General features: G+C 40.7%; 1 protein-coding gene across 3 annotated transcripts in view; it reads left to right on the top strand.

Moving 5' to 3' along the window:
* The window catches only part of atg5 (ATG5 autophagy related 5 homolog (S. cerevisiae)), a 207,288-nt gene that overhangs the window by 25,872 nt on the left and 164,447 nt on the right, over positions 1–16,969 (top strand). For all 3 annotated transcript variants that reach the window (XM_078542505.1, XM_078542504.1, XM_078542506.1), the window contains exon 4: positions 940–1,018. In XM_078542505.1, the coding sequence (XP_078398631.1) occupies positions 940–1,018 (79 nt within the window). The remainder of the gene's footprint in view (positions 1–939; positions 1,019–16,969) is intronic.

Genomic DNA, 16,969 nt, shown 5'->3' with positions numbered 1-16,969 from the left:
TTGAAAAATGAATGAGGACTAAAAGTACTAACTCTTATTGTGAATTATAACAAGATAGTTGCCAAAATTGCATTTCAAGTATATAATGCCTTTAGAATACAATCAATGTCAGTCACAACAGAAAATCCAGGTGTAAATTAGAAAAAATGGAGATGATGCTTTTCAGGTTAGCATTCATGAATAAGGAGGATTTTCTAACTGGACATTCTTTCAACCCAACAAATTTTCTTTAGTTTTGGTACTCAACTTGATCCAATAATAGTAACATAGGAACAGGAAGAGACCATTTATCTCTCAGCTGCCTTTCAGTGAGATCATGACTAATCTGTGACCGAACTCCATATACCCAGCTTTGCCCCATATCCACTAACACTTTTGGCCAACACAAAATCTATCAATCTCGGTTTTAAAATTAACAACTGGTCCAATGTCAATTTTCATTTACAAAAGAGAGTTCCGAACTTCCTATCATCTTTTGTTACCCAACTTGGAGGCTCAAAGTTAATATTGCTAAATAAAGAGACATCAACAGCCTGTCTCTTTCTTTCAACAATACTCAAGCTCTGTACTACCAAACAACTAATTGCTCTAATAGCTGTCCTGTTCATAAGACAAATAAGCGGGCTGCCCTGTGTTTCAGGCAAAAGTACTGCATTGTATACCAAACTTTCTTCCAATATCCTAACTTATATAACTCATTGTTTGTGATCACAATGTAAATGAGAAGCTGATTAGTTTCTCATATTAAAGGTTGATAAGTATTAATGATTCATAAAACTATCTGATGCCTGTACTAAAAATTCATGTGGACAATTAACTTACCTATTTAATCAAATAGGGTTGCAAATATTCTGAAAACCGTTCTTGATGATGGGGAGGGGCATGAGATATATTTTTGTTCATTTTTCAATTACAAATCTTGCTTCCTTTTTTCATTAGGCATTATCCAATCGGTTTACTTTTTGACCTTCATGCGTCGAACACTGCACTACCATGGAACGTTATAGTACATTTCAAGGTAATTTTGCACTTCTTTAACTTCTGTATGGGTTAAAATTTCTGCATTGAAGCAAATGTCCAGGACTTTTAAAGATGTCAATTTGAAAGTTTAGAATACAAATTGCATGTATGTTTTTTTTCTGCCCCATGTGTGTAAACTGCAGTGTTTATTGCAGTAATTCATTTAAATTTGATTGGTACCAGCTTTCTGCAACATAGTAAAATTCTACATTTAGCTCTCACTACCAGTTATACTACTTCAAATCATAATGCTTTGTTGATTGCCTTAAAGCAAAACAGCAGCAAACTATGGAGGTTATAACAATCTAAAATGGGCAAAGGGGCTGGAAAACTGCTCGTTTGAAGCCATAAAGACTTTTGAAAGCAATTCCTGAGTGACTAGTTAGTATACTCTAAACTTGTGCTCACCCAAATCTCTGCTGCACATATCTTAACTTACACCAAGTCCCATTCACCCCTCTCCCTGTGTTTGCTGATGTATATTGACTCCTGATCCATCAACATGTCAATTCTAAAATGCTTATCTTTGTGTTTAAATCTATTCTCATCCCAAACCATTTTCCTCTCCACCCCTCACGGCTCTTTTGACATGCTGCTTAAAACCTCCCTCATGGACCAAGCATATACTTGTCTGCCTTAATTGTCGCCTTCAATGCCTTAGTATTAATTTTGTGTGAATACACTCCACTGAAGTATCTTGGGACATTCCGCTGTATTAAAGTTGCTATATAAATGCAAGTTTTTGCTGTTGGTAAAAATGCTGAGTGTGATAACACTGGAATCATTTAAGAAACAAGTAGTTGAAGCAATATGGCTACTGGACAGATATTTGTGTTTGGATGAATTCAGAGGGCCGAGTATCTTTCTCATTTTTAAGTATTTTTAAGCTTATGGAGTGATTTTTAATTAAGAGCAAACTGTGGAGCAAATCATAGAATCATTACGGCACTGAAGGAAGCCATTCGGCCCATTGAGTCCATGCTGTTCCCTGTGGGGCAAGTCAAATGGTGCTTTACATGCAGTTGCTGTGGTGAAATTTCGTTCCCAATCCAGTCAAGAATCATTGAAAGGACTGATTTAAAGGAGCTTTTGATGATTTGATCTCGGCTTTGGAAAGCAGCACACCTATTCTATCTTCTCTTCTGCCATCCAACCCCCACACCAATATTTGAAAGATCACACAATGGAGAGTGGGTTCTCGGTGTTTGGGGTACTTGACATGGGGAAACATGTCCTAAATTCAACTGTGCACCAACATTTCTAAACTGCTGTACGGATGCAGACTCAATAGGAGAGCTTTTCAGAGAATGATACGAGTTACAGCACAGGCGGGGGCTAATCGGACCTGTGCCAATACTGATGCGCTAATGCAATTCCCACCAGACCCTTTTTATATTTATCCTTTTCTAATAATTAATCTATTCCCTTTTAAATGATGTTCTGATCTATGCATTAATAACCACTTGCGATGTAACCTGTTAATCTGAAAATCTTCCTTCTCCTTTCCCCTTGATTCTTTCAGTGTGAATCTTTGCTCTCTCCTTTTCACTGGTAGATTTGTGGGATACAGTCGTTCAATATTTACCCATGGTAAAGTATCCAGGTTTCATTTCACCCTTTTACTGGCTGCTGTTCTCTCAGCACTGCTCCTACACATCATGTTGCTTCTGCCATTGCAGGAATTGCTGGGTCCCATCCTCACTTCATTTTCCCTCCTTCTCCACCTGCTGCTCCTGTTTCTGGTCACTTCTAAGCAGAGACCAGCTCCCTTCGGTGGCAGGGGGTCAGGTCATGGAGGGGTGGCAGGGATGGGGAGTCTGGGGAGCCAATACTAAGGTGAGAATTATGAAGGTCAGAGTTCTTCTTAGTTGCTAGCAGAAGTGTCTGGCTATTTCATTCCCTGCTGGGGAGATTCCTGGACAATCCAGGAAAGTTGGCTAAGTATGCGACATATCCTTATGGCCTCTCTGTGGGAGATTGCCAGTCCTGTGGTTAATGGCAGTCAATTGGATTTGTGAGCTTCTCTCTTCAGGCTAAAGCTGATCTAAATTAGTGACTTTTGTCTCTTCTGTAATTCCTGAAAATAAGTGCTGAGATGTAAACTCAATATTCTAATTCCCTGTATTAACAAGACCTCCATTCTTCCTTTCTGACTGAAGTTCCTGTTGGTTAACATGGATTGGAAGCAAGAACAAAGCGCAAAAGGGTTCTTCTTTTAATGTAACACTGCAGCAAATGGAATGCAAAATTTTAGCCAGAAAAATTGAATACTTTGCAAGTATTTCAAAAATTGACCTCTTCCATACAAAGTTGCAGCAGCCTTGATGATGCACCCATCTTTCATATGAAAGTTTTCAGTTGAAAAAGTCAACAATTTAAGAAAAACTGCCAAAAATTTACATGATTGACTTGAAATGAGATGAAAGTGGCTTTTCTGTCTGGCTAAATAATCTGAATTTGTTTTCATATGTTGAGTCTTGAAGCAAAATCATAGCCCAGTCAAATTTTATGCAAAAAAAGTCATAGAAACAGGTGAATTGTCAAACTACATTATATGAATAAAATATTGGAAGGAGAGTTTGTTACATTAGCTGCATTAAGAGCCAAATTACACAGTTTGGTTGTGGGGAACGCAGCTGGCCACTCCACCATGAAGCCTTGTTGGCAAAAATGAATACTAAATGTTCCATGGCCTCCCTCTTTCCTGACTCCAACTTGCTGCATCCCTACAATCGTTTCACCATCCCCATTAGACTTTACATCCTGAATCAGTCTTTATGCACATTCTTTTTCCTCCCTGCCAATGCTTTAGTTTTACACAAAATGAAAACAGAAAACACTGGAAATAGTCAGCAGGCCTGGCAGCACCTGTGGAGGGAGAAAAACAGTTAACATTTTGGGCTGATAACCTTTCATCAGCACTAGGAATGATTCTGATTGACAATAAGTTCAATCACCTATGTCCAACACTGGAAACCCCTCTCTAGATTCCCACACTAGCTTTCCACTCTTTTCCACCTTCTTCCTTTAAGATCCTCTTTAAAACCTGTCTCTTTCTGTCCAAGTTTTTGGTCATACACATTAATCTTTCCTCCTTTAGCTAAATGTTTCTTAGCCTTGTGCTTCTGTGAAATCTTGGGATATTTTTCTTAACTTTAAGGAGCTGCATGTATTCAAATTATTTTTCCTGGAACAGTGATGGAATCCTGACAGTTGCTACGAACATTACTGACATGATTGATGGTAAAATTTGACAGCTGGAGAGAAGGGAAATTTAACTATCTGGATTTTATTGAAGTAGCCCTTGGGGGCTAAATTTGGTTATAGTGCTGTGTTGGGTACAGAGCAAAATGTTACTGTTTGCCAAATTGAATACTGTATTTGAATTCTGTGACATTCTCTCAATTTGTGTTACTACCAATTAAGACATAGTTTAGACACAGCAATGCACAGGACTGGAAATGAGCATTGTCATCCATCTAATTGCTCTCAATTTGTTGTGGTGTAATACACTAGACAAATCAAATTAATTTCTAGCTAAATATAGTGCAATTTGCTGGTAAGTGTGGCATGAAAAGTCCTGGAGGCAGTAAAACTCCAGGTTCTGAGCAGTTCTGCATGATAACTCTCTGCCAACAAATTAATCGCCCCATTTGTAGCAACTGCAGACGGTTACTTGTATTTAAAATTGAATGACCTTAGAATGATGAAAGAGATGGCAGAATTGTATTTGAAGTAGATGTATGTGTAAAAGAAAAATAAGTAAAAATTTTAAAAAGCATTTGGGTTGATTTTTGATCTCTCTAACAGGCATTTTCCACATTCACATTGTGTGGTATGGTATTGTTTCTGGTCATATGACAGCAGACATTTGTAACAGAAAAAGAGACCATTCAACTCTGCTGGTTGTTTGCTTGGGTAATTCAAAACTGATCCAACTGCACTGCCTCTTCCATATTCATGCATAATGCTGGTACCCTGTCAGTAGAATGTGCTTTCAGTTTATTTTCTGTTTGTTGGGTTTCCTAGCTCATTGCCACCCAATGGCCCTTCTCCACTGAGGGGGTGCCTGGCAGATCCCAGTCAAATTGGAGGCGGTGGTATCCTGTAGACCCCTGTCCTGGGTCCCCTCTGTGTGCTCTGGCTGCTACTGCTTAAAGTGCTGAAGGGTGGGTAAGGTGCTGTTGGCAGCTCATTAGTACCTGGTGTACTGATGAAGTAGGATTCTCTCATTGGAAATATTCGTAGAGGCATCACCATGTGGCAGAGTATCACATGACTGCTATAAATGCTACTGGATTTAGGGGTCCCCTCTGAGAATCTTTATTTGTGGTTTCACATAAGCAACTGTGGTGAGACACCTTACCCGCCCTTCAGCACTTTAAGCATTAGCAGCTCTTGACTCGTGTAATGGCGATCTCTTTACAATAGCAGTAGAGAAACTTCTCTATCCATGGGCTTTGCAAGCGTTCAGTCTCAGGGATAGAATGCTTTCTCTGGCGCTATGCATGCTGGCAAATGAGATTTCCTCTACACAGTGGCTTTTTTATTAACCTGCCACTTTGCACTTACTTGGGTGACCCATGTTTTAAGTTGTAAAATGACTTGGCACATTGAAGAATTTCTGTAGTAATTAATTTGCTGAAGCCCATAGTTCCAAGTTGCAGCTTGTATCTATTGCTATATAAGTTATTTGGGACTGTCATAAGTCCCTGTCCAGTTTCACTATAGCCCAATATCTCATCTCTCTTCTCATAAGCACAGGCTTAATCCTGATGAATCTGCATTGCATGTCCTCTGTGGCTTTAATTTCCTTTCCAAAATGAGGTACTCCAAACTTTAATTATTCTAAATGTGGTTGAACCATTACTTGTACAATTTCATCATTAATTTAATCTTGTAATCTATAACTCTGTATACCCAACTTGTTCCTGATATACATCATTTCCAACGCTTCTCTAATCCAAGCAGCAACCATTTACTCCAGCTCTCTTGTTTGTCAACAAAGTCCATGACTTGAAATTTACACTTCTTAAATCAAGTTTCCACAGACTTGTACACCAAGGTTTCCTAGGTTAGAGAGAGTTCACCATGGCCAAAACCATGGAGTTTTGAACATACAATTTTAAAACAAATTACCAGAATTGGTGATACATGGCTAAAAGCCTAAATGATTAGAAAAGGAGAGCAGAGGAGGTGTAGAGGAAAATAAAAACATTTCACATTCCCTCTGTATTTCTTGTCCAAAACCTTAAATCTGTGTCCCATAGCCCTTGTATTATCAGCCAATGGGAACAGTTTGTCCTTGTCTACCTTATCTAAACCTGCCATGACCTTATTTCAAATCTCCCCTCCATCTGCCATGACCTCCTTTCAAATCTCCCCTCCATCTCATTTGCTGCAAGAACAGCCCCAGCTTCTTCAACCTAACCTTGTAACTAATTTCTCCCTACCTGGAACCATTCTGTAAATCTCCTCTGTGCCCTCTCAAGGACTGTCACATCTTTTCTAAAGTGTATTGACCAGAACGGGATACACTACATAACTTGGGACCTAACCAGAGTTTAATAAAAGTTCAGCAACTTCCCTGCTTTTGTACTCAGCACCTCTGTTTGTGAAGCCCAAGATACCATGTGCTTTGCTAAGCACTCGCCCATATTCTCCCACCTTCAAAGATGGATGCACATACCCACCAGATCTGGCACACTGTTTAGAACTGTGCCATTAAATCTATATTTCTTCTCCATATCCCTTCTGCTATCTATGAAGATAACATAGGAGTTAATGTTTAGGTGTTGAATCTTTCATTAAAACTATTCTACCTGAGGGATCTGTACCTGAGATGTTAACTCTTCATTTTTCTTCAGGAGTGCTGATTGATATGGTTTGTTTTTCGCATTTCTGCTTAAGATTTCTAGAATCTGCAAAATACTTTTTGTTTATTTTGGAATGTAACTTGAAATCTGTTGATTTTACAAGTTTTTTTTTCCAGTTCAAAATCTAAAAGCTACAGGATTGTCTGTGTTTTGTGTTGTGAATGCCTGTATATGCAAACATAATCTTTTGTTAAATGCTCATTAAACTTTTTATGCCTTAGACATTGGCAATGAAGTGCAATAAATGGTTTCTTCAACCATGAGAGGTTTAGATGGCTTGGATGGATATCACTTTCTACTCTGATGGTGGATGGTGCCATCATTGTTTGGGAAACAGCAGTTTGATTTTCAAAATGCTAAAATAAACCATACTAATTCATTTAAGAGAAAATCTGGTGCTGCCAGGAATCTCATCAGAATAACTGAAGGTCAAATCTTCTATTTGTATATTTTGTGTGCATTTGTGTTCTCTTCTCCCCTCCCCACCCCACCCACCCCTAATCTCGCTCCTTTATGATCAATGTTGTTCCTCTTTTTATATTAGTATGCAAAAGGATTATGGTGGTTAATTATCCTGGTAAAATCATGGGAGCATACAAAAGATGAGAACAAAAGTTTATCTATTCAGTGATATGTATTCATGTAAAAAGCTGAGAATTAAATTGCTTTAATATTGATGTGTGCAACTGAAGTTGTGGAACCTTGAAAAGTACCTTATCAACTTTCAGGATTCCAACATCAAGGGTTACCATTTCCGTTTTCAAATCCCTTCATGTCTTGGCCCTCCCCATCTAATCTTCTCCAGTGTTTCCTGTGAGCTGTTTGTGCAAGCGGCTGTGCTGCAGCCAAAAGTATGGTGCAGGTTGTCTGCTTTTAAGATACCACAAGAATTAGGGATGGGAGAAGGCTATTTGGCCTGCTTCGCCATTCAGTAAGATCATGGCTGATCTGATTGTAGCTTCAACTCCATTTATTGCTGGTTACGGTTTTTCTCAACTGAGCCCTAAATAGGCGACCCCTAATTTTTAAACTACATCCCCTAGCCCTAGACATCCCCACAAGGGGAAACATCCTCTCAACATCCACACTGCCAAGTCCCCTCATGTCCGTACAGCCACGAAAAAAATATTACCTTGAATTCAAATAAACATCCTGCACACAATGAGAATTTGGAGGGTCATTGACTACAACCCTCTGAATATTCTGTATAATTCCAGTTCTAGCATCGAATATTCTTGCCACTCCCTTCATCCCACTATTGAGTGTTGTGCATCAGCCATCTCTGCCCAATGCTCTGGAATTCCTTCCTTAAACCTGTCTGCCTCTCCTCCTTTAAGACCTTTCTTAAAACTCAAACATAATCAGGCCTTTCCTAATATCCGCAGCATTGACTCAAAGCTGTTTTTGATTATGGTGCTGTGAAGCACTTGTGATGTATGTCTATGCTTGAGGTGATATATAAATGGAAGTTTTTAATTGCTACTGCACAGAAACCCCTAACTTCAGTTCTCAGTTGTGCATAGTGTTGGAGACAGAGAGCTCCAGGGTAATTTTTGAAAAATGCGAGTACAAGTAGATAAAGGTTTTTAAAAAATAAGCCAATAGCTTTTGGGTTTTCTGAGTGGGGTAAGAGCAAGGAGGTAATGATAAGTTTGTATAAGGCAATGATTGGCCTGGATTTTGTCCTTCATGAATATCTGAACACTCAGTTGTAGGAAGGGCACTAAAGTCAAATGATATAGATTCACCAGAGTTACGCCAGGGATGGGAAACAGTATTCATGAAGACAGACATGACATATTGGGACCATTTCAACTGGTATAGAGAAAACTAAGGATTAGAGGGAAATGAGTAATTTTTTTTTTCATCCAAAGTGTGGTGAGAGTTTGGAACACTCTGTCTGCAAGGGTGATAGAGGCAACAAGCCTTATCATATTTAAAACACACTTGGATATGCACTTGAGGTGCAGTAACCTACAGGGCTTACGGAACAAAGTGACCCAAAGGTGACATCTTGTGCCACAAATCTTGCTGTGACTCTAAGATTAACCAAATTTACAAGAGGATTTTAAAATTATGCAAGTATGGAAAGATGATGCTTCTGCTTGGAGAGCCAGTGATGAGGGTCCATCAATTTAATACAGTCATTCATTGAGGGGAGAGTTTAAGAGAAATTTATTTTTTCATAACATCGTTAGAGCAGAGAATACTTTCCTCTAGGGAGCGGTTGAAGTAAAGGCTACTGCATCATTTAAAAGAAGAGTAGTTAAACATCAGGAGGGGATTGTGGGGAAGTGGGATTTGTTTTTGACTGCTCCAGTAAAGAGCCATCAGAGATTTACTGAGCCCAATAACTGTCTTCACTGTTAATATTTCTGATTCTAAATAGCAATAACTTAATTGCCCAAAAGTAAAGCTTTGTTGCACGCCTTGCATCCCTATTTAACACTGAGTTTGCACCAGAAATAGTGTGCCGGCTTGAAATTAAGCTGGGTGATGAGGGAAAATTTACAGGGGAGCAGATTGTTCTCATTCTGTTTACCATAAGGAGGTAGCGGCCACCATGGACATGGTTGATGGCATAATTGAAATTGGTCTTTGCTAGTGAGATGATGGTGAGGTGCCTCCAGCATAGCTTTGAAAAGTGGCAGTTATGGTATCTCCTGGACCTTCTCTTCTCTTGGTTACAATATGATATGACTGTCAGCCATTTGGTGTCTGTTGATCTTAAGTCCCTGGTGTTCTTATTATTTGATTTAATAGTCTATCTGCTAGTTTTGTGTGGAAGAAGTTTAATCACATGAGCACAATATCTTCCAGCTGAGCAATAGAGAATTAGTATCGAGTTGCACAATGTTTGTGCATCAGCTTCAATAAGTCGAGTGCATTAGTTTATTAGTGGACCATTTCTGGTCTTAATCTTCTGTGCTACCTTGGTAAGGTGGTCCTTGTAGGTAATTGTGCAACCTAGATTCACTCTGAGATGGACCAGCTTTGGGTCTCATGTTGCCTTTCCACCAAGATGTTGAATTTTCATGAAGTGTTGGCATCATTAGATGGAAGTAGCCACCATCTCCAACATATTGGGCTTAAGTCTTCACGTTTGCAACATACACTGACAACCACCATATCTTGGTTCAGGTAGCCCTTCATCTTTGTGAAGTCTTGAAGACTGGCAGAGCCACTTCCTCTGCATACTTGAATGGTCTGACAATTATTGGATCATTTATAAATATGTTAAGTGTTAGAACCAGAACAGACCCCCAAGGGGGTCTGTAACCATGTCACTTCCACTTCACTGATTTTAACGAGCTCCTCCTTGTTGGGTTTTGCCAAGATATTGTTGGTGTGAGGGGCAATCCTGTTTGGGTACACATTATATTGATGTAATGGTGGTTTATGTGCACCTCCCTTCCGAGTGATCTCATATTTCTGCTAGACTTAACCTATATCTGATGTAGCTTCTTCTGATTGTTCTCTGTGAATGACAATACAACTGGCTGGTGGTTTGCTATTTGATTCACCAGATTCTTCACACTGATTCAGAAGTCTGCACATTCCCCACATAACCAGGGCGTACAATTCTTTTGGCTTGCATAAGTTGTCCATCCCTTGCTACTGGACAAGTGTTCTGAGAACACAAGCATGTGCACATGGTACTTTGTATTTTCAGTTACTTTGCTGTTGGTCCACACTTGACTTCTCAACTTTGACATGCCAGCTGCGGCCTTGGTAACCCTGCTGCTGATTTCGGCACCAAGGGACAGGTTGCTGGTGATTGTTGACTCAAGGTATGTGAAGCTTTCAACAACCTCCAGAGTGAGGTTGTCAGTGTTGATGGAAGGTGGAATTTCTATGTCATGGCCCATAACTTTGGTCTTCCTGGTGCTGACTGTCAATTCAAACTCCTCGCAGATCCAGGATATCCGATCTACAAGCTGTTGCAATTGAACTGAAGTAAAGGATGTCAGCGTGAAGTCATCAGCAAACAGCAACTCATAAACTAAGACATTACTCACTTGGTTTTGGTGCAGAGTGTTAAATAGATGCATACATATTAAGTAGGAGCAGTAATGGGCCATTTGGCCCCTCCAGCCTGCTCCTCCATTCAATAAGATCATTGCTGATCTGATTGTGACCTCAACGCCACATTCCCGTCTATCCCAGATACTCTTTGACCCTCTTGTTAGTCAAGAATCTTTCTACCTCTGCCTTATAAATATTTAGTGACCATGCCTTTACCACCCTCTGGGGCAGAGAGTTCCACAGATTCATGGCCCTCTGAGAGAGAAAATTTCTCATCTCCGTCTTAACTGGGAGACTGTTTATTCTTAAACTGTGTCCCCTAGTTTTGGTCTCTCCCACAAGGGAAATAACCTTTCAACATCACTCTGTGTAGCCACCTCGGAAGCTTGCGTTTCAATGAAAACACTTCTTGTTCTTCTAAACTCCAATGGATACAGACCCAATCGGCGGCTCTGGCATGCAGGTAGATGCCCTCATTTGAATTACTGAAAGTGTACAATAGCAGCAGAAAGAAAAATATGTCGAAGAGAGTTGGCACTAGGATTACTCCGTTGCTGATCTTGAAAGCCTCTGATGATGCTCCATTGTAACTGATGGAACTGTGCATGTTCTTGTGGAAAGGAGAAATTACGCCAGGGAGTCCAGACAGGCAGTCTATTTTCGGTAGCAGTTTAGAGAGTCCATCTCTGCTGACAAGCGATGCAGGGTTGCCTGCAAGCGAGACATTGGGTTGACCAGAATTAGAATCTATTCATGGGAGACACAGCAAAAATTCATCCCTAGGAAGAAGAAGCATATTAAAGGGAGGACGAGGCAACCATGGCTGACAAGGGAAGTCAGGGACAGCATAAAAGCTGAAGAGTAAGCATACAATGCGGCGAAGAGCAGTGGGAAACCAGGGGATTAGGAAGCCTACAAAGACCAACAGAGGACAACTAAAAAAGAAATAAGGAGGGAGAAGATTAAATATGAGGGTAAACTAGCCAGTAACATAAAAGAAGATTGCAAGAGTTTTTTTAGATATATAAAGGATAAGAGAGAGGCAAAAGTGTACATTCGACCGCTGGAAAATGATGCTGGAGAAGTAATAGTGGGGAACAAAGAAATGGCGGAGGAACTGAATAGGTACTTTGTGTCAGTCTTCACAGTGGAAGACACAAGTGACATCCCCAAAGTTCAAGAGAGTCGGGGGGCAGAGGTGAATATGGTGGCCATTACCAAGGAGAAGGTGCTAGGAAAACTGAAAGGTCTGAAGGTGGATAAATCACCTGGACCAGATGGATTACACCCCAGAGTTCTGAAGGAGATAGCTGAAGAGATAGTGGAGGCGTTAGTGGTGATCTTTCAGGAATCACTGGAGTCAGGGAGGGTCCCAGAGGACTGGAAAATCGCTAATGTAACCCCCCTGTTTAAGAAGGGAGTGAGGCAAAAGACGGGAAATTACAGGCCGATTAGCCTGACGTCGGTGGTTGGTAAGATTTTAGAATCCATTATTAAGGATGAGATTTCAGAATACTTGGAAGTGCACGGTAAAATCAGGCAAAGTCAGCATGGTTTCATCAAGGGGAGGTCATGTCTGACAAATCTGTTAGAATTCTTTGAGGAGGTAACGAGTAGGTTAGACAAAGGAGAGCCAATGGATGTTATCTACTTGGACTTCCAGAAGGCCTTTGACAAGGTGCTGCACAGGAGGCTGCTCAGTAAGATAAGAGCCCATGGTGTTAGAGGCAAGGTATTAGCATGGATAGAAGATTGGCTGTCTGGCAGGAGGCAGAGAGTGGGGATAAGAGGGTCCTTCTCAGGATGGCGGCCGGTGATTAGTGGAGTTCCTCAGGGGTCAGTGTTGGGACCACAACTTTTCACTTTATACATTAATGATCTAGATGAAGGAACTGAGGGCATTCTGGCTAAGTTTGCAGATGATACAAAGATAGATGGAGGGGTAGGTAGTATTGAGGAGGCGGGGAGGCTGCAGAAGGATTTGGACAGGTTGGGAGAATGGGCAAAGAAGTGGCAGATGGAATACAACGTGGGGAAGTGTGAGGTCATGCACTTTGGTAGGAAGAATAGAGGCATAGACTATTTTCTAAATGGGGAGAGGATTCAGAAATCTGGAGTGCAAAGGGACTTGGGAGTCCTAGTCCAGGATTCTCTTAAGGTTAACTTGCAAGTTGAGTCGGTAGTTAGGAAGGCAAATGCAATGTTGGCATTTATTTCGAGAGGACTAGAATATAAAAGCAGGGTTGTGCTGCTGAGGCTTTATAAGGCTCCAGTTAGACCACATTTAGAATATTGTGAGCAATTTTGGGCCGCGTATCTCAGGAAGGATGTGCTGGCCCTGAAGAGGTTCCAGAGGAGGTTCACGAGAATGATCCCAGGAATGAAAGGCTTAACATATGAGGAATGTTTGACGACTCTGGGTCTATACTCGATGGAGCTTAGAAGGACGAGGGGGGATCTGATTGAAACTTACAGAACACTGAAAGGCCTGGATAGAGTGGATGTGGGGAAGATGTTTCCATTAGTAGGAAAGACCAGGACCCGAGGGCACAGCCTCAGAGTAAAGGGAAGATCTTTTAGAACAGAGATGAGGAGAAACTTCTTTAGCCAGAGAGTGGTGAATCTATGGAATTCATTGCCACAGAAGGCTGTGGAGGCCAGGTCATTGAGTGTATTTAAGACCGAGATAGATAGGTTCTTGATCGGTAAGGGGATCGAAGGTTGCGGGGAGAAGGCGGGAGAATGGGGTTGAGAAACTTATCAGCCATGATTGAATGGCGGAGCAGACTCGATGGGCCGATTGGCCTAATTTCTGCTCCTATATTATGGTATTATAGTCTGCTGCTGACCGAAGTATCTGAAGACAAGCAGTCAGGAAGGGTGTGGAGAAAAGGGGGCAAAATAAATGACCAGATGGTGGAAAAGCAATGAAGGAAAAAGCATCAGTTGAACTCAGGACAATGCAATTCATCTGTGCCAGCTGTGGATGGGATTGTGAGTGATGAATCAACCTCTACAGCCATAACAGACGATGTTCAATACAGGAGTGACATACACCCTGGGCGCAGTCCATCATCTCCCAAGAGGAACACATGCCAATAGTAATAATAATAAATCCTTTGATGGTCAATTTGATTTTAGTAGCTGCTTTGAAGATTGCTTTGTAGATGTGAGTGTAAGAGTGAAAGAAGAAGGTATCATGGTATGCATGTTATATACTTGTTGGTCAGTTTTCGAACACTGCCTACCATCTATTTTTCTGTAGTTCCTCTTAGAAGTTAGGGGTGGGAGTTATGGGCACCATCACTCCAGGTAAGAACAGAATGGTGCTCACTGAGTGTAAAGTTTCCAAGAATTATGGAAAATTTTGGTAATGGTTGCCTTGCTGAGATGATGTATCTGAGAAAATTGCCTTGTCTCCACCATGCAGAGGAAAATCAGGCCAGTTGCTCAGTTTTTTTTTAATTCCTTCATGAGATGTGGGAGCCACTGGCTAGGCTAGCATTTACTGCCCATCCCTAATTGCCCTTACAATTGTTGTGGGCCTGGAGTCACATGTAAAACAGACCAGGTAAGGACAGCAGATTTCCTTCCCTAAAGGGCATCAATGAACCAGATTTACAACAATTGACAGTAGTTTCATGGCCATCATCAGATTTTTATTGAATTCAAATTTCACTATCTGTCATGATGGGATTCTAACCTGGGTTCCCAGAGCATTAGCCTGGGTATCTGGAACACAAGTCCAGTTCCAATACTACTATATCACCGCCTCCCTCAGTTAATCTCAGTTAATGAGATTCAGTCCCTTTTTGCCAGATTCTCTGTAACCCCATGTGTTATAATAGTTGTTTAAGTCCCCAGCATGGATGGATGGTGTTGTATTATTGGTGAAGAAAGGGCATTTCAAGCTTCATCAAGAGCTCAATAATATTTGCAACTTTTAATTGGTGTTAACAATATCATAATGTGGCAAAGTAGTTAATAAGGCCTTCGGGGCCTTCACATCAGCATCAGATTTCACATAAATGCTGCTTCCATGTTCTCCATGAAAATTCTAACTGATAATGTCTTAGCCTCTTACTATGATCATGTTGGCAAGAAAGGAATGCTTCTTGGGGAGAAGGATAATATCGCATTCATGAACAACCACAAGATTCTATATGACTGAGCGCTTCACAGCTGACAGCCCTTTAATATTGAGTTGAATAATAAGTAAAGAACTACTGGGATATGAGTAGATCAGTTTGTTGCTTTTCTCCCTCCCAATGGTTAATCTCACAGTAATCTGACTGTTAACAGCTCTTCACTATATTTGGTTCATAATGTTGGAGAAACTAAGGAGGAGTTTGTAAGCTTTTGAGGTTGTGGCGTGTAAATAGGAAAAAACAAAATTATCTCACTTGAACCCATCAGTTCAAAATTTAGGATACATTGTTATCCTTTTGAGGCCCCTATCTGCATGTTTACGTGGACATTGAAGATCCCATGCTAGTGTTTGAAGAATATCACCTTGTATTTTTCTAGCACCTTTTAATGTGGAACCACATTCTGATGTGCTTCAAAGAAGCATAATCAGACAAAGATGGAAACTGAAGCAATGGAGGGATGACCTTAGTTAAAGACATTGCTTTCAAAAAGGAGAAACAGATGTTATGGAGAGAACTCCATGTATCCTCTCTTAGATGTCTGAGGGACTGGCTTCTAAGCATGGGGCAAACGGAGGTGGGGTGCATCTCGCCACACACCTTACAATTCCTTCGCTAAATCTCTTCTCCTTTAAGACCCTCATTAATACCCAGCTCCGACAAAGCTTTTGCTAATCCCTTCTTATTTTTTTTAGCTCATTGTCCATTTTTTAAATCTGGTTACATCTCTGTGACCTGCATTGAGGCTATTTTCTACATTAAAAGCACTGGGTGAATGCAAGTTATCACCATGATTATAGGTATTGGCCGGATGAAGATTGTGGTTCATTTCAGTCTCGGCACCTGAACGGCAGTGCTGGGATAATGAGACTGACAGTACCAATACTGGGACTGCATCATGTGACCCAGTCAGCCAATTGGGATAAGTTTGAACTAAAAGAGCATGAGAAGGAGCGAGAGAGGAGCCGGGAGAAAAAAGAGCAGTTGGGTGGTGGGTGGTGGACCAACCGGATTTGGAGAAAATCAAGTGTGATGTCAGCGGGAACTAGGTAAGTGATTGGTTGATGAGTATTTTACTTGTTTTACTCATTTATCTTTTAAATACTGGTGCAATTTATTGGTAACTGTAAGGTTACCTTCAAAATAAGGTTTTTGTAATAGCAGTAGTAAAGCTTATTAGGAGTAGTAGAGTTTATTAATTAAAATAAATAAAAATAACAAACTTTATTTTAATTATTTAATTTACTTTAATTACCTAAAACGCAAACCTGTGCAATTAAGTAGCATATAACTTTTAGTTGTAGGTAGCACTAGCTTTTAATAAGCACAGTAAATTGTAGTATATGTAGGAATTATTCTAAATTAATTAAGATAGTGATTAAACTAAATTAGCTAAATAGCAGTGGCAGGACAGGTGTTATGATGCAACTGTGGAATGTGGGAGCTTCTGGATGCCAAGGCAATCCAGGACAAACATGTCTGCAGAAAGCTTAAGCAGCTAGACGAATTCTGGATCAGGATTACTGATCTGAAAGCCTAACTTCTGACACTGCGCAACATAAGAGAGGGGGAGAAATATCTGAACACTTTGTTCCAGAAGACGATCACATCCCTTAGGATAGGGTTGCCTGTTTTGGACAGCGGTGAGGGACAGGAAGATGCGATCCTGAGTGAGGCAGGTAAAGGGACTAAGCAGACAGTTGTGGAGGAGCCTCAGATTTTGCAGTTGTCAAATAGGTACAAGGTACTTACTACTTGTGTGGACGAAAGTGAAGTGGATGAGCAGGCTAGCCATGGCACCATGGTACAGGAAGCTGTTCAAGCGGGAGGAGCAAAAAGGAATGTAGTGGTGATAGGGGACATTGTAGGGAGGGGGATTGACATTGTTCGCTGCAGCAA

This window comes from Cetorhinus maximus, chromosome 5 (assembly GCF_964194155.1).
Source record: "Cetorhinus maximus chromosome 5, sCetMax3.hap1.1, whole genome shotgun sequence".
Classification (NCBI taxonomy): domain Eukaryota; kingdom Metazoa; phylum Chordata; class Chondrichthyes; order Lamniformes; family Cetorhinidae; genus Cetorhinus; species Cetorhinus maximus.
Note: the sequence above shows the minus strand (reverse complement) of the source record. Positions and strands in the feature narration are given on the sequence as shown.